General features: G+C 42.1%; 1 protein-coding gene across 5 annotated transcripts in view; it reads left to right on the top strand.

The window, feature by feature from the left end:
- Positions 1-23,774, top strand: part of SACS (sacsin molecular chaperone) — a 137,306-nt gene that overhangs the window by 62,576 nt on the left and 50,956 nt on the right. For 4 of the 5 annotated variants that reach the window (XM_057490278.1, XM_057490271.1, XM_057490272.1 and 1 more), the window contains exons 3-6: positions 11,943-12,093; positions 17,074-17,161; positions 18,151-18,236; positions 21,274-21,385. In XM_057490278.1, coding sequence (XP_057346261.1) covers positions 11,943-12,093; positions 17,074-17,161; positions 18,151-18,236; positions 21,274-21,385 — 437 coding nt within the window. Of the gene's footprint in view, positions 1-11,713; positions 11,820-11,942; positions 12,094-17,073; positions 17,162-18,150; positions 18,237-21,273; positions 21,386-23,774 lie in introns of those variants that run through there. The other variant, XM_057490275.1, reaches the window with a different exon arrangement.

The following is a 23,774-nucleotide window of genomic DNA, read 5'->3' as shown; positions in this document are numbered from 1 at the left end:
AGATTCAGAAACCACATGTGGTTTTATTATTCCCTGAAATGGCTGATATAGCTCAAGATGTGTCACCTTTACAGTATCCGAGGGTCTGAGTCATGTGTCTCCTTTCCGATGCCCAGTCCCTTTGCATTACTCAATTGATATGTTTAAGTGTCACTACTCTCCAGGCTTTTACTCGTTAATTTTGCTTTGGCAAAGCTGTCTTTGAATAACCTAGGATTTTTGGCAACTGAACAACTCGTACTAGTTCTTGTTAAAATTAACAATAGGTTCAAAAGTCTGTACAATTACATGTAAAGTCTGTACAATTCTATCTTCTCATGACTTTTACAGCATGTGAGGGAATTTATAACCCCCTCTTAGGAAGTCAAAAAGGCAGGAATGTTAATTCAGAAGCATGACATCATTTCCCTCAGCACATCTAATGTAACTAAAAATAAAAGTTAAGCGATTGTGTCTACATTGGCACAAAGTGAAGGGAAGTTTTATCGTTTGTCTGGCTTACTGGTTACTCAGTGTGGCCTGCTGGGGGAATTCTGCCTAGGCCACTAGCATCTCTGGTTGGAGATGCAGACTTCCATTAAAGGGACCACTCTGCATCAGGCTCCGCATGGGGCGCTTGGGGTGCCCAGTGCCCTGCCCTCAGCTAGCTCAGGGCAGAGACCCAGATGGGACAAACCTGGGAGGTGGAGGTGAGGCCTGGTGCCTTGTGAAGTGTCAGGCTTCCTTGACAAAGACTGAATCTGAAGGCGGAGTAGACACTGAAGGAGGAAAGGGAATATGTGCAGGGCCACGTCACTGAGCGCGTGGGGCGTTGAAGAGGCTGGAGCACAGCGTGGAAGGGTGGGTGGGAGGGGGCACAGTCACTGGAGAGTGGGAGATGAGTGTGAAAAGTGGAACCTGAATGTTCCCATCAGGAACTTGCATTTTACCTTGTTTATGTACATATTTGGGAGCAAAAATGTTTTGTCCATTCTGGAAAAAGAGTGAGAACATCTTAATACAGTTAAATGAATGGACCACTGAGTTCACCAGGAAAGTCAAGGTAGCCACATTCAAGTATCTTTCTGCCCAGAGGGATTCTGCACGTGATGTACAGTGATTAATTCACACCAACCACGATGCTATTATTTTTATTTAGATATAATTCACATAACCACAAAAGTTACCATTTTAATGGGTCCAATTCAGTGGTTTTTAGGATACTCACCTGGATGTGCAACCATCATCGTTATTCCAGAACATTTTCATCCTGTCCAAAAGAAATCCATGAGTAGTTACTCCCCATCCCACCGTCCCCGGCCCCTGACAACCAGTCATTTAGTTTCTGTCCCTGTGGATCTGCCTAATCTGGGCATTTCATACAAATGGGAGCATGTGATGTGAGGTCTTAGTACTTGGCTTCCTTTCCTTAGTGTGCTGTTCTCAAGGTTGATCCATGCTGTCGCGTGATTCACTACTCTATAAAACTCTTAAGTTGAGTCTGAACAGAGTTTTCATTCCAGAATGGGGTGTGGCACTGAGATGGGACCCATGTGAGAAGGGCAGGCTGACGAGGGAGGGTCCCACTGTCCGATGCTGCAGTGTCGGGGAGCAGAGAGTGTGGTTTAGTCATTGACCCACTGCAGGGGGTTGTTAATGTGCCCAGGGGACCTTCGGAACTTCCTGTCTTAGACAGGACTGGCATGGGGCAGGAGAAGGACGGGTCTACAGATGGGAAGGCACTCCAAGGCCAACTAGGAGGGTCTGGGGAGGGCACATGCAATCGTGATGCAAAAGCCAGCAGTTCTGGCACAAGAAAGCTGAAGTCTCTTGTTAGTTGCATCTTTCAGCGAGAGTCATCAGAAGGTTTTTAATCTTAACCCCCAGGCATAGGTTCAGAGGGTTTCAGCTGTGAGGTCTCACTCAGATTTTAAGAATCTTCTTTAAGGAAGTGAAACATGACTATGACCTCATTCTCCCACTTTGCTGGTGGTCTCTTGCCCTGGGGAGGAAGCCACAGTGGCAGGACCTGTCCTGCTCAACAGCCTGCAGGTTGGTATCAGCTGGCACCTGCGGACTGAGTTTAAGACGCCGGGATCCAGGCTCCCGGGAGTAAGGCGGAGAAGCACTGCACAGAAGGGACAGACGACATGGAGCCGGGCACCATCAGAGCCACACACAGCCATGGCTGCAGGGAGCCTGGCAGTGCTGGGGCCCCAGGACTGGAGGCCAAAGAACCAAAGGCTGAAACCAGGAGGGAGGGGTGTGGAGGCACAGATACGCGGGTACTGTCCCCCCGGGAGTCCAGGATGCATGCGGAGCGAGCATTTGTCCATTCACATATTCAGCGGAGTCTACAGAGTACCCCAGGTATGGCTGGTCTCGTCTGTGCTGGGAAGGACAGTGAATTAAACGGGCTTCTCTCTCATGGAGTGCACAACATAGTTTGCTGAGACAGACATTGTACAAATAAACAACTGGATATATTTCAGACGGTGATAGATGCTGTGAGGGGGAGGAAGAAATTCCATGGGGGTGAGAAGTGCTGGGCATGGCATTGGGAGTGACTATCTTTTACAGGGTGGTCAGGAAGGTGTCCTGATAAAGATGGCATTTGAGGCAGACATAAAGGAGGTGAAGAGAAATGCCATCTGGATGAAGATCCTGTCACACAGGGGTCCAGCACGTGCCAAGACCCTGGGGCGGGCATGTGGTCTGGTGCTCAGGAACTGAAAGGGGCCACAGGTGATTGTGGTGGGAGAGCCGGGGGAGCTGAGGCAGGGACTGGTGACAGTGAGCAAGGAGGCGGTGTGACTGGGAACGTGCACGTGTTTTGTAGGCTAAGGACTGTGACTTCTCCTGAGTGACACGGGAAGCTCTCAGTACATGACTTTCCATTCAGCTCACTATTTTCCCTTGGTTTTGTTTGTTTTCTGTCGCCGTGTCTTCTCCGGGGCCCTGACTGCCACCTGAAGCCTCCCTTCATGGTTTTATTTAGACATTGGGTCACTAATTCATTTTACATGTAGTCAGGGACTGGACTCAAAATTGTTGCAACTGTGTTTGTATTGGAATACGTGTTTCCAGAAAGGCCTAGGAGAGGAAAGAGGAGATGGGGATGGTGCTGCCAGAGCCACTGGGTAGTGGGTGGACCATGGGGAGGTGGGACAGGAAGCGTGGGATGCCCTGAGAAGGGTTAAGAGAAAAGCTAGTGCAGAATCAGCTCGCCTCACTCAGAAAAATGTCCTTGTCATGTTCTCTCAAGGTCAGGTGAATCTGATGGAAAGCTGTAATGCAGGGATTTATCAAACATACCAAGGTCAGTAACACAGAGACATGGAAGAGAGGAAGGTCAGAGGGAAGAAGGCTCTAGGAGATAAGCACAGAGACACATGGCTTTCTACTAGCCAAGGTAAACGTAGTGTTAACAGCCCCATCTAGCATTCTGTTCTTCCTCCTGTCGGGTGTGCGCGCTACCTGCCGCCCAGCCCCCTGATTGCTGTGCAGATCCTGCCACAAATGCACGAGGTGTTCTAGGATGTGACACATATGGAGGTTTCCTCACTCAACTTGTGCAGACTTCCTAGGCACAGACAGCTGGAAGTCCTGCAGCTGGCTTCCATCCATGTGGTGATACGTGGATACCAATAGGTAACATCCTAATCCTAGCAGTTCATTAGGATTCAGGTTCATAAAAGTACACAGTGGGTTCAAAGAATGGTAACAGTTGCCTTCTGCACGCCTAAGCCTAGAGCATACACACTCAGGATTCTACACACACAACCTCACGCACAAGTGGGAATGTCAACAAAAATGAAATGCTTCCCCTTAAAGCAGCAGTTAGTCACCAAGTGCCTGTACACACAATATGAAACAAAATATTCAGCAGTTTGAAGAATGCCTCCATTAAATAGGTATTTAATTGACTTCAGAAGTGATGCTCCATTTAGAAATTTGTAGTGGGTAGAATATATAGGGTTCTGAAATGAGTACCATCTTAATTTTAGATACTTGAAGCAGGGTTATGATACTAGGCAAGTTGAATGGAGAATGAACTAGAATAGCTAATTTTCTTTTTTGCAGAGAAGAAACCGTATCCTTACAGTTTGCATATGGGTAGGGGTAGTGCTTCCTAAATCCCCTTCATCCCAAAGAATCTTTCTACATGCATCTCACTTACCAGATTTGGTTCTGTCCCCAGAAGGCGTCCATGTTGTACAGTACCCAGCCCAGGCCATTTTCTATTCCTGGCCCACTGTGTTTCATCACAGAATTTATTTCTGCTCTGCATATTATATACCTGTGTATTTATTTATTTTCTGCCTCTCCATTATGAAAACGTGAGCTTCATAGGAGCTCGGTGTTGTTTTAACTGCTATAATTCTGGCAGTGCCCGAACTTTGATTTAATAATATATTTATATGGGTGTATCACACATATTTTTGTTGATTTACATGTTATTCATATCCTGTCTTCTCTTGGGCTCTATGAAAACATGATTTGGATTGTTCTGATGGCTAGTGTATGTCTAGGGTAAAAAAGTGCTTAAAAAAGTGCTGGAATAAAGTGCCTCCTGCCCTGGTCTGACAGTGGTGGTGGACGCCAGAGTGTTTGGGGGACAGACCCTTCCTTGTGTGCACAGTTACAAAGGGCCTCAGGGCAAGTTCTGTGACTGAGACCCCCTCAGCCAGAGTATAGAGAGCATAGGGAAGTTTGGTGGAGATGTCTTTGTGGTGGACAGGATGAGAGGGGTTCCCCTTTACAAGCCTGGTGACCCACACAGGGAATTTAAAACACGTGCTCGCCTGTGTGCTGCGGTCTGGGCTGATGCAGGCCTGGGCCCAGGCACTCTGACGAACAGAGGGAGGTGGCTCTCCTGGCATCCACCCACCCTGCCCAGGCTTGTTGGGTAAGGCACATGAGAGAATTTTCCGTGGACCACACCTGAGCTGACTGGGGCTGCAGGAGGTCAGGGTAGAACTGGAACGTCTCCTGTGGGGTCTGCTTGAGGGGAGGCACGGCCAGGCAGCTAGAAGTGGGGGGTGACGTGGAATTCCTCAAGATTGTGGCAGGTATATTGTGACCAGTGGGTATAGGACTGAATTTACCTGGTCATGAGGACCGTCACAGGGAGGTCCTGAGGGACCGGGCTTTGCAGGGGGTGAGCACAGTTACCTGGCAGACCCATGCAGCTCCGAGCCACCCAGCCTCGTGGGAACAGGCTGTCCTCCTGCCTTTCCTGCCTGCAGGGCTTTGGCCTGATGGGGTCAAACTGCAGCTCCTATTTGGGAGAACAGAAGGGGACCAGAAACCACCTCCTCTCCCTCCCTGAAGGCAGATTACTCATCTCGGTGTGGGGCGCTGATGGCAGCAGCCCGGAGAAAGCTGACCTTTGAATGCAGAATAAACGTTGAAATTTTATTTAACAATTTTGGCTGGACTTATTCTGATTAGAGAATTGAAATTATGTTTTGTAACTTAATTTCATCACAGAATTTATTTCTGCTCTGCATATTATATACCTGTGTATTTATTTTCTGCCTCCTCTCCATTATGCAAACGTGAGCTTCATTATATAGGACTGTCATTATATAGGAGTGAGCAGAAAAATCATGGGATTTACCCAAATTCCCCTCCCAAGGCAGAGAAAGGTTACTTGCATGAAATATTTCCCTCCCACTAACCTTGAAAAAAAATGTGCCTTGATATGTCACTAATCAGGCTTTATAAACTTAGCAGTTATATTATTTTCTAATACTTATGCAGATACTTCAAAAATAGTTTTACCATGTCGATTAGAGCAATATTGCAGATAGGGTTGCAGGCTGAGACTCGTAGGGGTCATTGAGAGTTACATGGTGATACACTTTTTCCTAAAATTCATTATGGTAGATTTAATGAGAAATTAATTCAAGAAATGTCATTGTAGTTTAATAAATGAAACCAAACACATCAAGTGATATATTTAGGTTTGAGAAGAAATATAGTAACCTGTGGGGGCCATTATGATTAACAGAATTGCATTATATGTTACACATTATATGGATGTTGGAATGTATCATTTGGGGGTGTCTCCCTTCATTAGCAATCATCTGTATTAAAAAAATTTTTTTTAACCTAATTAGCCTTTCATTTTGTAAGTGACAGCTGACTAATATTTTTGAATAAGTGTTACCTGGGTTTTGAATTGCTGGCTGATCAGTTTGAAAAGGTCTGTTATTGGAATTACTGAAGTTGATTCAAGTGAAAAAGCACACACAAAGTAATTTTTCTTTTCTAGCTATATGAATGCAAATTACTTACATATAGTAAATATATTGAGTAACATATATATTTGGTCAAAGGCATAGAATTGGAAACATTGTAAAATTAAGCACTTTGATTCCTATTAAATATTAAGTGTTTACATCTTGTAAATAAATACATCCTTAAATGAAAATTTTTAAATATTTAAATTAAATAACATGATTTAATTTAGCTGATTAATCCTGAATCCTCTTAACTTAAAAAAGTAAAAACCAAAAGATAATTAACTAGTCACTCACCAATCCCTACTGTCTTGCTGGAACCTCCTACTGTAGAGGCTTAAAAAGCTCAATACTCATCTTCCCTGCTTTGCTTGCGGCTCTAGGTGGCCATGTGATGAAGTCTGGCCAATGAAAGAGAAACAGAAGTTCGCTAGGTAAATTCTAGTTTTCCTGATAAAGCCGATAGAACTGATGTTTTCCTTTCCCCCCATCTTCTGACTTCGCATATGGATTTATTCAAGCTGTACTGGCCATTTATGACAAGTAGAGAAAATCTCTCAGTATCACTGGGATGCTGGTCTTGACATTGTTGAATAGTGGCCTTCTTCCCAACTCCTTGACATGTGAGAAAAACAAACGTACATCAGTTTAGCAACTACAAGGCAATCAGTTACTTGTAGCCAAAAGCATTTTGGACAGAACCAAAAACAAAACCAAACCCTGTTGACTGTTGTGAGGACTGAAGTTGCTGTTTACCTTTGTGCAGTCATCCATTCACCCCTCAAATGTCTTAGGAACATTTATTGAATATTACTCTGTGCTAAGCCCTTAAGATACAAAGAGGAATGCAAAGGAGCCCCCATTGCAATGAATAAAGTTTAACTATAATTGATACAAATGTGATAACATGCTGTAATACCAGTGTGAACATACAACGTATAAGTTATATTAAAAGCAGCAGCCTGGAAGAGTTGAAGAAAGCTGGGGGAAGTAGTGATCCCAGGACTAGGACTTAGGGATTTACCAGACAGAAAGGAAAGAGAAGAGGATTGCAGGAAGAGGGGGATGATGCAGTGGGGCACGTGAGGAGAGCTCGGCGGCACGAAGTGACTGTGTTTTGTAACTTTTGTCATTGAGTTCTTAATAGCTCTTGGGCTCTGGAGTCAGACTGCTGGGGTTCAGATCCTGGCCCTTTCCCTTGCAGCTGTGGAACTACAAGTCAGAGCTCTAGTTTCATTCTCCTTACCTGAAAATCGAGGTTTTATGACTTTGTGGGCTTTGGGGAAGATCAAATGAGCTAAATCACATAAAGCTTTTAATAGGGGCCTGGCACATAGTAAGGATTCCATAAATGCTACATCTTGTCAGCTGGTCATGGAGACCAACTGTATTGTGGATATGGGGTGGCCTGAGAAGAATCTGAGAAGGCTGAGTGAGGCTAAGTTGTGAGGGACTTTGTATGTCCTGCAGAATGACTTGAACTTGATCCTACAGTCATTGGGAAATTTGTGTAGGTTCTGAAGCAATGGCCTAGTCATTGAATCCTGTGGGCACCTAATCTGTGCGATACATGGTGGTTCTCTTCTTGAAGCTTCTCAGTTAATCTCATATATATATATTTTTTGGTTTTGTTCCTGTTGTAAGTCTTGTCTCCTTCCAAGCCACCCTGAGTGCTGGTGCCTGAGGAATCTCCATAGAAGGTAATTATGATCACCTAACCTGACTAAAACCGGAAGTGGCCCCCCATTCCCTTCAGGTAACCCCATATGTGACATAAGGGAGACATGACTAGGTTTCTGCAAACCCCTCTAGGATGGTATTTCCTCTGCCTTTCCATGCATTTTACTTTCTGATCCAATCATATGTAACTACTGGGAATTCCTCAGTTTTGTTGCTATTTTTCCACTCCATGATTTTGCAGGAGCTGTTTCCTCTCCCTTAGAGGTCCTTTCCTTTCTCTATTTGGCTTGTGGTTTTTACTCATTCCTTAGAACTTCGCAGAACGGCATGCCCATAAATATCCTCACTTTTTATTTTCAAGCTAAACTTAGCCTGTGCTGACTCATTAAGCAAAGAAAGAATGATTTGTTATACTTCGTCTTTACATAACTGGTGAACATTCTCCAGGAGGGACTAATTTACCGTTTCCCTCTGATCAAAGACATGCTATTGGGTACATTCCATTCCATAAAATCGGGGGCAAGGTTTCAGGGGAAGATAATTCTCAGCCTTGAGCTGTGCTTCCGGATGGCGGTGGGCATGGTGTGTGAAGCTAAGAATGGACCATAACGGAGGGAGCTCAGTTACTGTTTAAGAATTTTTACACTGGATTAGACTGCATTTTGATTATTACCCTGGATAGGATTTTCAGTTACTAAAATGAGTTCATTTTAGGGATTGGAAGATTTTCATCATGGGAATGATGGGGAAGGTAGGCCCATTGCATGCCAGATGTCGTCCAGGGCACGGCAAGAAAGCAGCAGAGCAAGTTAAAACAGGGGTCCTGAGAAGGAATAGCAGGGCTTTCTGCTTCTGTCCTGCCAAGTCGAGCTTGTGTAATAAAACTCTGTTACTGGCCCATCTCTACAACTGAAATAGGCTCAAAGGGACTCCCCATTTCTTACTGAGTTTGGACTTACTCTAAAAGAAGGGAGGAGTTTGGCTTCTTGCTGTTCTGCATTTGACAGTAAGCTCCTAAAGAATGAGTCAAGGCTCAACAGAAAATGCTTAGAATACATCATTATTTCAAATGTCCTTATCATAAGTAGTGGTAAAAGTTTATGAACAAAGTTACTTATTGAAGTTTGTGCACCTTTGAAATGTTAAAATACCCATGTAAGTATCTGTAAGGTTAAGTAGTCTATGGTATTTCTTCTCAATGGAAAATTAGGCAGTTATTAGAAATGAGATTTATACAGTGACAAAAATGTTGAAAAAATACCATGTAGCTGTAGTATAATTGCAATCATATTGAGAACCCTTAAGTTAATGGCTATGTATACAGATGTTTGTATTGGGGTGTTAGGATTATGAATAGCGTTTGAGCTTCTTTCTACCTTTTTATATTTTCCAGGTATTTACGCATTCCTTCCTTTCTCCCTCTCCCCCTGCCCTCCTCCAATCATTCCTTCTTCCAGGCCTCCCTTCCTTCCTTCATCTGAGCACCTACTGTGTTTTAGGACCCCTTCCAGGCCTCGGGGTGCCATCAGCATGCCAGTAAAGCCAATTCCACATTTGACTATGTGGCGGGTCGGGGAGTAGATTGGAGACAAGCAGGAGGCAGTGACAGCAAACCCAGGGCAGAGACAGGTGATGGGAGCACGAGCTACACAGGTCACCCTATCACCCTTTTCTTCTCCCAGAAGCTCTTTCTGGACAATTTCATTATTCTGTATTTCCTGCAGGCCTTTGTTCAAATGTCGCTTCTTAGAAAGGAGTTGTAGGATCACCCAGCTCCTTGACTCTCTTATCCTGCCCCAATTCCCTCCCCCACTTTGAAACAGTCCCTACCCCTCCATGGCTAATGTTATAGGATGAATTTGTACATTATTTGTCTATTTGCTTATTGGTGTCTTCCTCCCTGGAAAATAAGCATGAGATAGGGACTTTGTTCATTGTTATATTCCTGTCATTTAGAAATGTGTCCCTCTAGGACATAGGAGACATTTAATAAATATTACCTGAATGTTTAAACAAGTGATCCCTAAATCTGTGTCCTTGGCTTTGACCCCTGAGTTCCAGACGTATATTTCCCATGCTAACACTTTAAAGTGTATCCTGAGTATACTTTGAACTCCAGATGTTCAAAGCTTCTTATAATCAGCCTGCTTCCCCAGACACATCTGCTCCACTCCCTGTGAAACCCTCTCCGGATCTTTGTCTTTCAAGTCTTCAGCTCGGCACCCACATTCCTTTCCCGCCACATCCCCTTTGCCTGGCCCCCTAGGAGAGAGCACAGGATGGGTTTGCCCTGGGATATGTGCACTGTGGTGCTTTGGCAGAGGGGTGGGAGCTCATATTCTTTCCGCTTCTTGGTATGTTAATGCATTTTCTTGTATAGTCTTGTCTAACTGAAGAAGTTAGTATCCATACACTAGAGTTTTTCTAATCTTTGTATTGAATTAGCATATTCTCTACTTGCTTGAACATGCTTACTTATAAGTAGGGAAACACTGGCCTGATTTACAGCACTATATCTTTTAAATACGGTTAGAAGGAAAAAATGGAACACTTGGAAGGTTATCCTGTGTATTTTTTTTACCGGTAATGGGTTCTGAGTAATATATATATATATATAGTGTGTGTGTGTATGTGTGTGTGTGGGGGGGGTGTGTGTGGAGGGGAAGAAGCAATTGAAATATACTAATACCCTTTTTAGGTTTGACACCAAAATTTAATTCTATTTGAGGAATTTAAATAATAAGTACACAAGTTTATTTGTTCATGAGATAGCCTCACTAGATGTTGCTTTTTTTTAATGTGTCTCATCCATTTCTATGAAAAATAAGACAGGGGAAAGGATTGACATTCTCTGAAATATCATCAAGCCACAGTTTCAAATACAAGGGGACATTAGTTACTCTGGGGAGATTCCAGCAACTCTGAGACTCATGTTTCTGATTTCAAGGAGTTTGCAGGTATTGCTAACAGCAGTATAATATTGCCAAGTAAGTTACATATATTTTAACATGTCATAGGATATGTGTATCACACTCCTTCCTCCAGCAAACTGAAACACTGATCCTAAATTTTTGCCTCACAAAGAAACAGAAAATGAGGCCAAGTAGGACACTTGAGTTCAGCAGTCACCACGTTCCCCTTTTGTGCTTAAGAGGCCGTCCTAAATCTTATTTGTAGATGCTTCCAAAGATTAAGTCGTTAGAGTTAAGGAGGAGATGTAGGTCCTAGAAATGTCTAGTTTTGCATTTTATGGCACTGTTAAACTCCATCATGAAAAATAACATCTTCTGTAAAAGTGCATTCGCACCCCCGGTTAAATGAGGCTGTCGCTGCTGTCAAGGAGGATTGGGCTTGTAGGGGCGGGATGGTCTGTGCCGGGGGGCCTGCTGGTGGGGCGGGTCCTGGTGGGCGCGACGGGGCTGGTGAGGCGGGTGCTGGAGGGAGGGAACCCTTCAACTAAGGGGCCCGGCGGATGGGGCGCGGCTTGGGAGGAGGAGCGGCTCCTGGCAGCAGGGGAGAGACCCGAGGGGAGGGACGTGTCCCGGAGTGGGGAGCGGGGCCTTGAGGGGAGAGAGCAGGAGGTGGGGCTCCTGGGCCAGGGGCGTGGCCAGAGGGAGGGCGTGGCCTGGGGCGGGAAGGGCCGGGCTGGGGCGGTGGGGAGCCTGGCGGGCGCGGCGGCTCCACAGCTAACGGTCCTGCTGGCGGGCGCGTGCCCGCGGGCGGGCCTCCGGGAGCCCTTGAGGGCGGGGAGCGCGCGGCCGCCGCCTCCGCTGGCTCCTCCACAGCGGGTGAGACTCTCTCCGCCTCGTCTGATGCCGCCGCGTTCTGGGCCTCCGGGACCGCCGCGGAGGGCCGTGACCAGGCGCCGGCTCGGACGCGGGCCCGCAGTGAGGGCCTCGCGATGGGGGACAGGTAATCCCGCCCGGGCCGGGCCAGGGCCGCGAGGGTCCCGCAAGGAGATCCGGGGCAGCAGCGCGCGCTCGGCGGCAGGGGTCTCACGTGGCCGCTCTGACGGTCCCCTTGCCTCCTGCACAGGTGGCTCCGCGTGACTGTGCTCCGCGGCTGCGTGGGCTGCAGGACCGTGGCGGTGCCGGCGTCCTGGACTGTGCGTGATGTCAAGGAGCGTATCTACGCCGAGACGGGCCTCCCGGTGGCAGAGCAGCGGCTGTGGCTCGGCGACAGGGAGGTAAGGCCGCCGGTCCCCTCTGCTTAGGACGATGGGCGTGCCATCTGTGCCAAGGGTGTTGGCACAGCAACTTGCTAGGGGGTGGAACTGAGCAGGCTTGATCTTATTTCATGAAGACATGCTCTTTTAATGGTCTCTCTGGAAATAATGCTTTGTAAATAACATGAACAGAATGACACGACTATGTTCCTATCGTTAGTTGTAATTTTTGTTAATTTACCATTTCAACATTTATGCCTCCCGCACCCCCCCTCAGATTTGGTCTGAGTTTTCACTTCCTGAAATTAAAATACTTTTTTGATGGGCATCATAGACAAGAGAGCTTTTAAGAAATGTTCTTGTTTAGAGACATCATCATTGAAATGACTTAATCATTACTCATATTTTTCTAATTGTGTTATGTAAGTTAACTGGAATGCTGGTAAATATCTTCACCTTTTATGTCTTAGAAATTTCCTCCATTTTTGAATCACAGAAATTTAGGACTGAAAGGATCTCCAGACACACTTTAATACAGAACCTATTATTTCAAGGGGTAAATTTATATCATATTTTAATGCAAATGAATGACCTAGCCAATCAAAATTTTGGAAAATAGGAGTATTTCATATTGTCATATACAGGCATACCTCAAAATATTGTGGGTTTGGTTCTAATCCACTGCAATAAAGTGACTATTGCAATAAAGTGAACCAAATGGATTTTTTGGTTTCCTAATGCATATAAAAGTTATGTTTATAATATGTACTGTTGTGTAGTAAGTGCAACAGCATTATGTCTAAAAAACAAATGTACATATCTTAAAAAATACTGCTAAAAAATGCTAACCATCATCTGAGCATTTAGCGAGTTGTAATCACTGATCACAGATCTCTACAACAAATATAATGAAAAATTTCAAGTATTGTGAGAATTATCAAAACGTGACACAGACATGAAGAAGCAAATGCTGTTGGAAAAATGGTGCCTATAGACTTGGCTTGCTTTACTCTGTGTTGCCACAAACCGCCAATCTGTGGGAAAAACACGTATCTGGGAAATACAATAAAAAGATGTATGCCTGTGTATCCTTTAAAATTGATGAAAATACAGTTTTCTTAAAGGAGGTGTTAAATGGAGATGTTTTACTGAAAATTAACTCACTCTTTAATCCTAATAAGTATCCTTACTTTTTTATATGGTAAAAGAACACCATTTTCAGGATTTAAAAGAAGAGTTGAACAGATATACAAGGGATACTTGAGTTGTGTGGAATGATATTTCAAGTATTGCATTTCCTTCCTATTCAGTACAGATATTGGCAAAATACTTGGTACTTGTGATTTCTAATCCCTTAATGTGACTTTGACCTCTGTGTGCCTGGGTCCACTCTCTGTCTCTTCCTACTTAGACACAGATTTCTGGTTAACCTGTACTTGTGTTCCTCCACGGAACAGTCCTCCATTCTGCTTCCCAAAGGTGTTTGGTGGCATGAAGACAGACAATGACTTGACTGAGGACTTTGGACAGAATTGAGAGCAAAGCTTGTCCTTCTTACGTCTTTTTCTGAGCCGCCTTCTCTCTCTTAACTTTCCTGGGTCTGCTCTTCTGGCTCTATACCCACTGCTTTGGTTGCTCCTCTGGTTCTGCTTTGTCATCTTGTCCCCTACATATACTATATGCAGACTCAGCTGTGGCTTGGTGCTGCCATTAGAAGTGCTTTTGGAGGTGTCTGTGCAAGGCATCGATATGGGATGGTGACCATGGCAGTGGTGCATGGAGTGTTTTGTATTGAGTGGGTTGTGGCGGCTTAGGACACTGGTGCTGTCATGAGGGAATGAGGTTCTAGGCTGCAACTTCAGAGGGGCAACTGAAAGGCAAGGATGTATAGGAGACTAATAGTAATGGGATAAAATGAATTCTAACCAATTTTAAGGTCTCTGCTGTGTTAGTAGTCTAGACTAGGCAGCCACAGATCTGGGACTGAAGCTCAAGGTAGAGGTCAGGGCGGGAGATGCAATTATGGAAGTAACCTGCCTAGCACATTTCTCCTTCAGTACTTTAGTAAAATGCATTGGCAATTAGAGTAGCATTTATTGAGCAGTTCACTGTGTTCCACACACAGTTTTTAAGTACTTAGCATATATCATCTTATTTGCTACTCCAAACCTCCTTATGAATTAGTTATTGCTATTCCATTTTATGTAAGTATAAAGCTAAGATTCAGAGAAATGAAATATCAAATCAAAATTTGAAGCTAGGTCTGTCTTGATTCCAAAGTCTATGGACTTTTTACTATTCTACACCATAGAGAATCTTTCAGGATGTCCATTGGGAATAAATAAAAGTTAAACATAAAGTTCTTCAAAACAGAGAAGAGCTTAAAGCATTAAACATGAACTTTAAAGAAGGATGGAGCTCACTCAGGAAACAAGCAGAGGGCAGTTTTATCTGCATTCAGAGGACAGGCCTGTGACTTCTGAACTGGTGAATTGAGCATTGCTAACATGTGCCAGCCATCAAAGAGGGTCACCTTTATGTAAGGCGATGTTTGGACACAGCTAGCAGCTGGCATGTACTTAGTCCTCAGTCTGTCTGGGCCACCTGCTGGCCTCTTTCTCCTTGTCCTTTTTGCTTTTCCTGGCCTGGAAGTGGAATTTTGAAAGTTCTTCACTTTACCTCCTATCATATGGAGAGACTGAAGCTGTTTATTATCGCTGGGCATATTTCTGGTTCTTTTTCTCCATACCAAATGTACTTGAGGCTCAAACCAGGAGGTTAACTTTCCTGGTTTTTAATTGATAAAATGTCTTTCCTGTCAACCTGGGAATATTGTGAACCTCTCTTGTGTCCTGAACAAAGGAAGAAGTGTTGGGAGATCTGGATTGCAGTTAATACTATATTGTTTGCTAATAATTTGGAGTGTGAGTTATTATTTTATAGTGAATGAAAACGAGCATCTCTGAGGTTTTTAAGGGAGGCTGAGGCTGGCATGGATAGAGACCCGATGTTCAAATTATCTTATAATCATCCTCTTTTAAAAACAAACTATAAAGACTAAAACAGACAACTTTGAAGATCTCACTGCCTCTGGAGATGAGTAGGACCAATGTTACTTGGTTGGTTGGAGTGATTTAGGGTTCAGGAAGGAGAAAGAACCAAGCAAAACCCTCAAAGCTTGGCAGGCTCAGGAGGAGAAAGCAGATGGCACTGGTGAGGTTATCTGGGCTGCCTGATTTGTCTTTAGGAAAGTCACCTCCTTGTTGATAGGCCACTGATTACAGTCCACCAAAATGCAACTCACATGGGCAGGTACATGTGATCACTAACATGGCTCTACTCCTGTCTTCTTCCGTTCCCAGTCCTCTTTAAGATCTGGATACTTCCTCCTGCATTGTACATTTCATTCCACCCTTCCTGCCTTTCTTCCTTTAAACATACCTTATCTATACAGAATTGGACTAGCAAACCTTGGTTTATGCCTGCCTGGCTCTCTTTTAGTAATTAATTAGTTAATTAACTAATAGTATAATGAACAACCATGATGACCTCATCTAACCAAAGAACTAGGGCACTGTTGGCAGTTTATATTTACCTCTGTGCTTTTATTCCTTAGCCTGCATCCTTTCTGTCTTCCCTTGCCCCTTTGTGTTTGTTATTCTGTTGTCTTTTTTGTAGTTGTTTTAAGAGTCTTATCATGTGTATGCACGTATGAGTGTATATGTATATATACATATGTACATCTACATATATGCATGTGTGTATAACCTAAATATATAACCTAAACAATATACAATTGGAAATGGTGGAGAGCAAGTTAGACATGAGACATACTGATAGTGGACATGCTGAGACCTAGAGGCTTTGGACATGTGGCTTGGAGAGAGAGAACTTTCCCTGGAGCTTTCCAGTACAAGCAGCTAGGTAGAAGGTGCCACTGCTGTTGAGACGAAAGTGAAAGAGGAGAGACAAGTGCTGGAAGGGAGGCAGTGAGAGTGGCTGAGCTTCAGGAAACAGGAGGCAGTCAGTCGGGGTGGTGGGAGACTGTAGGAAGTGCTGGGTTTTGATACCGTAAGTGATGTTCTTTACTATCTGTCAGGGAGGTATAAGTTACAGAGGTGGTTCTTCAGGTGAGGTTGGGAGTAATGTTTGTGGACAGCTGACCTGTAAGAGGTCACTCCATAGTAACACTTGAGAGAGGGCTTCTGGGGAGGAGGCTAATCTGGCTTTGGGTTATCTACCTTTTCAAAAAAGGCACTGGATCACACTGCTCTGCAGGTCATGCTCACACATGTTGTACCCTGCCTGTATGAGAAACAGGACAATCCCCAAAAGAAAAACAAGTATCAAGGAGTTTTCCAGGAAAGCCAGTTTCAGGATGTTTGTAGACCAGAGCACCCTCAGAGTCTGGGGTCCTCATTTGTCCCTTCCCTTTGCTGCACACCTTTTAGTAGTAGCATCTACAGCTGTACTTTCCAAAGTGTATCTCTAGGAACAATAACCTATAAGATGTCCTTAAAAACTATGAAAAAAAATTGTGGGTAAACTTTGTGAGATAATCCTTTCTAAGAGTTAGCATACTTATTAATATGTAAAATGCCCTAAAAACTGTATTATTCCAACTAATTTAAAACTTTTTCTTTGGTCCTGTAACATCCATTGACATCCCTTGGAGCTCTGTTCTGAGCAATACACTTTGGAAATGCTGATCAAAAGAATGATTTTGTTTATGTTGATGATCCTGACTCATCATCAAAATATTTAAGTTATTTTAAAGCAAAAATGTGTGTAATTAAAGGAAAAACCTTCAGGTTTTTTAAAAAAAGTTTTTGAGTTAATTTCTATTCTTTGAAATGTTTGCTTCTCCAGGGCAGCTTATTTTCTGATAAGAACAGCTAACAAGCATTATTTCTCAAATGAGAAAAAAATTGAGGGGAAGTTTTGAATTTACGGCATTAGGAATGATATTGCTTTTCATACACTTTATTTTCTTTTTTTCAGTTATCTGACTGGATCAAGATTGGAGATCTGACTTCCAAAAACTGTCATCTTTTTGTAAACCTTCAATCAAAAGGCTTAAAAGGGGGAGGTATAATATTGACTTTACCAGGAGTATGTGCCATTTTTAGTTGCATAAAGATTATGTTTTAAAAGTGAAATGGAGGTGTATACCACAGGGATATCAGGGCCCGAGGAGAACAAGAGCCACGGAGCTAGTGATCTGTGAGAACGTGTGGCATACAGTCACCTGTGGGACAGAGCCCTGCTTGGGCTTAGTCTAGATGGGCATTTGCACCAGAAGGATGTGATACTATATGTGTGTGTGTGTGTGTGTGTGTGTGTGTGTACACACACACACACATATATATATGTGTGTGTGTATATATATATATATATACTGATGATTTTATTATTTTAAGCACTGATTTCTCTTTCAATTATATACAAATTTTAAAAAATTTCTGTGCTTTTGAAACGCTAGTTCGTTTCCCCCCAAACTCCCTGTACTTTGCTGTCACCTGCCTAAGATAACCTGGTCTGGTCAGTCAGTGCTAAGAATCTCCAGCTTAGGAAAGGCAGAAGGGTATTAGAACAGGATAGCCACTGAGACAGCGACTGTGCTGAATTTCAGAACAAGCAGAATATTAAGAGAGTTTGACAATATTAATAATGTCATAATAGGCACAACTATTTCTGGCTTATTATTTAATGGCAAAGAATCCACAAAATAGTGCCATTTTTTCATTTGCCTTGGAGAAGAGCCGACACTGCCTCCCCCATCCCCTCCTTATGCTGTTTCTTTTTGAGTTAATATTTTGTGGCATTTAGTGTATTTTTGATAGTGTTTTAAAAACTGAATTTGTAGTTTAACTAAAAATCTTGAGATCTGATGAAATTGAATCTGTCTTACTTGCTACTGAATGTGGTCAGTCAGGTAGATTTCTCACCCCAGAGTAGTGCAGTAAAATGAATGAAGTCACAACTTGTATAACTTTATTGTTTTGGAACCAAATAACACACTGGTAACGGGCCATGGGATTTTTTTCTAAGTCATTTCGAATGTGTTGTGTATTGTAGGTCGATTTGGTCAAACCACTCCACCACTTGTTGATTTTCTTAAGGACATTTTAAGAAGATACCCAGAAGGAGGACAGATTCTGAAGGTAGGACATGTGTTGTGCATGGGTGTGAATTTACTTTGGTAGAAATGAGATGGAAGTAAAATTACTTAAAGTCCTTTTAGTTTTAAGTTTTTGAAAAGTGCATCTGGATTTGAATGGCTGCATGTATTTCCCTCCACACCTGGATCTCACACGCAGTATAGGATGGGCTGAGAATGCAATCAGTGTAAATACAAGAGGTTTCAGAGGCAAAGGAACTTACTAAGCTCTTGTGTGCTACAATCAAGCCCACTGTTGCTCTAGGGAGAGTTTTTTGTAATTTTATGTAATTACATAATGTAATTTTATGTAAAACATTGTACAGGGGCATCACAAATGAACCAACTGATCAAACAACTAAAATAACACAAAACCCACATTCAGGTGCCATGAACATATGTCCATATGACCCTTGGATTTAGAGGTTTGCTTCTGGGAGAATTTATTTAATGGGTAATTATTTTAACTATTTCTATTTACAATATGTTCTTTTAGTTTAAATACACTCATTAAAAAAAACCCAAAAACTGAACAACCATAAAAGAAAACAATAATGGAAGATACTGAAAAAATTAGATTTTGTGTTTGAGCTTAATAGGAAACCTTAATTAATGGTAAAAGTCGATAAATTATTATGCATTTTCCTTCCCATTAATATATTTAATTTTTATTACCTTCAGTGTCTTTGCCCTCATTATATTTTCTACTTTACATGGTAGATATTTAGAGAATAAGGAAGAGGTCTATTTAATAGTCACACTTGGATAGGTGCTGATTGAGGGTTGCTGCATCTGACAGTATGTTGTAAGAGTTTAAGGTCATCTTTCAGAATAGACATCAGTGGTTCACACAAGGTTAATTTGAAAACTATTTTTATTTTGAGATAATTGGAAAGTGGAGATGGAAAGAGTGTGGTTCTTGGGTTGTTATGCAGGGTAGAGAGAGGTGACTAGAATACATTTAAAACAAAAATGTGGTTGGTGATAATAGGAGTAGGGTCTCATGGGTTCAAAAGTGAGGTATTGAGATCCTATCAGGGAAGAAGGCAGCCATTGTGAACAATGTCCTCTTGTATTCTGTACATTCTTATAGTTAGCAAGCAGCCGATGTGTATTCTTCTGTCTTGCTTACTGTATGTATTTGTGTGCTAGCCAGCTCCATGTAATCCTTGCTCTTTGGATATTTTAGTGGAATTCAACTGCTTTAGATTTAATAGGGGTTTCCAAAAGGCTGAGACAGACCACCACTTTTTGTGGTATTTGCTGAAGCAGGTCCAGAGATATTTTAAAGACTTGCCCAAGAGTATATGCAAATTGGCCCATTTTTTCACTCTTCTTCTCAAATTCAATTTGAAAGAGATCCCTTGAGAAAAAACAACCATCCTATTTTTTGTTCAATTTGAGATTGGTCATTGGAGCCTGGGACTTGGGATTTTGTCTCCAGTTTTCTTCATCTCTGTTCCCTAAAATACACATAAAATCACAAATAGATATCCAAGTGAAAACAGGATTCAGCCTCTAAAGTGCTATAATTTTGTAAGTTAACATTGTATTATGCTGCCCTGTTTAATTATTTTTATCTTTTTTATTATGATATCCCAGTGTAAATAAGATTGCTAGTTTTTAGGGATTCCATTGTACAAATAGGGTAGGAATTGGTCTTAAAAATCCTGTAAGAAATAGTCAGTTGGTAAATAGGAAGAATTTGTAGCTGAGAGAGAGGCAGATAGGGACATGGTTCAAATATTCATGTTCTGGGTTGAACAATAGGTAGGATAAGACACCCCAGGCTTTTGGCTACTGGGCCGGACCAAAGGCCCTACCTGATCTCAGCATGAGCTCTTTGAATCTGCAAAGTCTCCTCACTCAGTCTTACGTCCTGTGGGCACTGTTTCGCTTGCTCTGATAAAGGCTTTGTGTTGGCATTGCTATAGTATCACGGCAAACTTTCTTCAGTTCTTGCCCATCCCTCCCATCCCCACCTCCCCATTTAGTGATACCAAGATACTGGGAAAGCAAAAAAAGAAAATAATAGTTCTCCCCAACATTAGAGGTTCATGAATGTAGTAATATGGGGTGAATTACCATGATTCTAAAGACCCATTGATTTCAGAGATAGCCGCTTGACTTGGTCTGCCCGAGTCAGAGCTCATCCTGACGACCATCATGCCAGCTCTTCTTTATGTTAGATGAGGTCCAGAATGAACTAGGAGTGATGTCTCTGGAGTGCATTTCCAGTTGGGATGCTTGTGGTGTTGGCTCTAGGGGTTGGACTCTTATTTCAGAGTCTGGAGCTCTCTTTAGATGGATCAGAGCACAACATTTTTTGGTAGGTGTTCCAAAGTGATTGGCATGGTTGAGATAGGGTTTTTTCGAAACCGCTGAAGACTGTAAATCTTGGAGTGGCCCTTCGCTTTTGACATTTAAGAGGTCTGGCCAGCCATCCAGCCATCCACTCACCCACCATCTACCAAACAAATATTACTGCCTTCTTTACGACAGGGCCCTGACCTTCAAGAAACTTTCAGCTTAGTACAGGAGAAAGGCTTGTTCATATCTTAAGTCCTCAATAATGCAGCATATTAATTAGTAATATACATTGATACATTTTTTTTCCAAGTGCAAGTACGTTTGATAAGCAGATGATAAATAAAGGTGTGTGTTTGGTAACTGCTCGAGAATGAGGTATCTGCAGCTCTTGGAAATGGAGTGATTTCTTTTGAATGTAGGCTTTGGGAAGATTGTAAATAAGAGTCAGAGTTATAAATAATCTCAGGGTTTATATTTAGAGGATAAGAGATAGCAAATTAAAAAATTCAGTTTAGGTATGTGTCATTGGAGGTCTGCTAATCTTTTCAGTCACACCCATGTGCATGTAACAATTACTTTCAGTAGTTTTCAGACCAGATCTTACTGAGGCAAACAGCGGGTTTTCTTTATTTAAATGTAATCACTTTATAAATTTTATAGGTAAATACAAAGATGGGCAGTGGATTACTGTATTATTAAATATTTTAATTTTTGGTGTGTTTATTGATTAGGAGTTAATCCAGAATGCAGAAGATGCTGGGGCTACAGAAGTTAAATTTTTATATGATGAAACTCAATATGGAACAGAGACCCTTTGGTCAAAAGATATGTCCCAATATCAGGGTAAGAATCAATAATTAGTGAGAAACAAGTTTTATTTCATGTACCACCAATGCCATATCCGTGCTTGAATTTATAGGTGCATGAGAAGAGGCTTCAGGAGTGCTGGAATGTTCTCTATAATTCATTTGGATGGAGAATACACATGTTTATTCACTTTGTAAGAATTCATCAAGCTATACATTTAAAATCTTTGTGCTTTATTGTATATATGTTATACCTCAATAGCTTTTTTTTAATTAAGGCATCACGGATATGCAATCTTATGAAGGTTTCACATGAGCAACATTGCTTTCAACATTCATCCATATTGTCAAGTCACCCCACACATACCCATTACAGTCACTGTCCATCAGCATAGTAAGATGCTACAGAGTCATAACTTGTCTTCTCCATGCTCTACTGCCTTCCCCATGACCTATCTATATTGTGATTGTGGATTATAATGCCTCTTGATTCCCTTCTCCTTCCCTTTGGTAACCACTAGTCCCTTCTTAGAGTATGTGAGTCTGCTGCTGTTTTGTTCCTTCAGTTTTGCCTTGTTGTTATACTCCACAGATGAGTGAACTCATTTGGAACTTGTCTTTCTCCGCCTGGCTTATTTCACAGAGCATAATACCCTCTAGCTCCATCCATGTTGTTGCAAATGGTAGGATTTGTTTTCTTCTTACAGCTGAATAATATTCCATTGTATATATGTACCACATCTTCTTTATCCATTCATCTACTTATGGACACTTCGGTTACTTCTCTATCTTGGCTATTGTGAATAGTGCTATGATAAATGTAGGGGTGCACATGTCTTTTTGAATCTGAGATCTTGTTTTCTTCAGGTAGATTCCCTAGGAGTAGAAAGACTGGGTGAAATGGTATTTCTATTTTTAGTTTTTTGCGAACTCCATATTGCTTTCCACAATGCTTGAGCTAATTTACATTCCCACCAACAGTATAGGAGGGTTCCCCTTTCTCTGCATCCTCACCAGCAATTGTTGTTTCTTGTCTTTTGGATGTTGGCCATCCTAACTGGTGTGAGGTGATATCTCATTGTGGTTTTAATTTCATTTTCCTGATAATTAGTGATGTGGAGTATGTTTTAATGTGTCTGTTGGCCATCTGAATTTCATATTTGGAGAAGTGTCTGTTCAGATCCTCTGCCCATTTTTTAATTGGTTTTGCTTTTTGGGTGTTGAGGCATGTGAGTTCTTTATATATTTTGTATGTCAGCCCCTTACTGGATATGTCATTTCTGAATATCCCAAACTGTAGGATGCCTTTTTGTTCTACTGATGGTGTACTTTGCTGTACAGAAAAGCTTTTCGGTTTGGTGTAGTCCCACTTGTTCATTTTTGCTTTTGTTACCCTTGCTTGAGAGGATATGTTAATGAAAAAGTTGCTCGTTTATATTCAAGGGAGTTTTGCTTATGTTTTCTTCTAAGAGTTTTATGGTTTCATGACTTACATTCAAGTCTTTGATCCATTTTGACTTTACTTTTATGTATGGAGTTAGACAGTGATCCAGTTTCATTCTCTTACATGTAGCTGTCCAGTTCTGCCACCACCATCTGTTGAAGAGACTGTCATTTCCCCATTGTATGTCCGTGGCTCCTTTATCGGATATTAATTGACCATATATGTTTGGGTTAATGTGTGGAGTCTCTAATCTGTTCCACTGGTCTGTGGCTCTGTTCTTGTGCCAGTACCAAATTGTCTTGGTTACTGTGGCTTTGTAGTAGAGCTTGAAGTTGGGGAGTGTAATTCCCCAGCTTTATTCTTCCTTCTCAAGGTTGTGCTGTGGTTCCATAGGAATTTTAGAACTGTTTGTTCTAATTCATTGAAGAATGCTGTCGAAATTTTGATAGGGTTTGCATTGAATCTGTAGATTGCTTTAGGCAGGGTGGCCATTTTGACAATATTAATTCTTCTTTTCCATGAGCATGGGATGTATTTCCATTTACTATTGTCTTCTTTAATTTCTCTCATGAGTGTCTTGTAGTTTTCAGAGTATAGGTCTTTCACCTCCTTGGTTAGGTTTATTGCTAGGTATTTATTCTTTTTGATGTAATTGTAAATGAAGTTGTTTTCCTGATTTCTCTTTCTTCTATTTCACCATTAGTATATAGGAATGCCACAGATTTCTGTGTATTAATTTTGCACCCTGTGACTTTGCTGAATTCAGTTATTAGTTCTAGTAGTTTTGGGGTGGATTCTTTAGGGTTTTTATGTACAACATCATGTCATCTGCAAACAGCAGTGACAGTAACTTCTTCCTTACCAATCTGGATGCCTTTTATTTCATTGTGTTGTCTGATTGCCGTGGCTAGGACCTGCAGAACTATGTTCAATGGAAGTGGGGAGAGTGAGCATCCTTGTCTTGTTCCTGATCTTAGAGGAA

Source organism: Manis pentadactyla, chromosome 2, assembly GCF_030020395.1.
Source record: "Manis pentadactyla isolate mManPen7 chromosome 2, mManPen7.hap1, whole genome shotgun sequence".
Lineage (NCBI taxonomy): Eukaryota > Metazoa > Chordata > Mammalia > Pholidota > Manidae > Manis > Manis pentadactyla.
The sequence above is the reverse complement of the archived record's forward strand: the minus strand, read 5'-3'. Positions and strand labels throughout refer to the sequence as shown.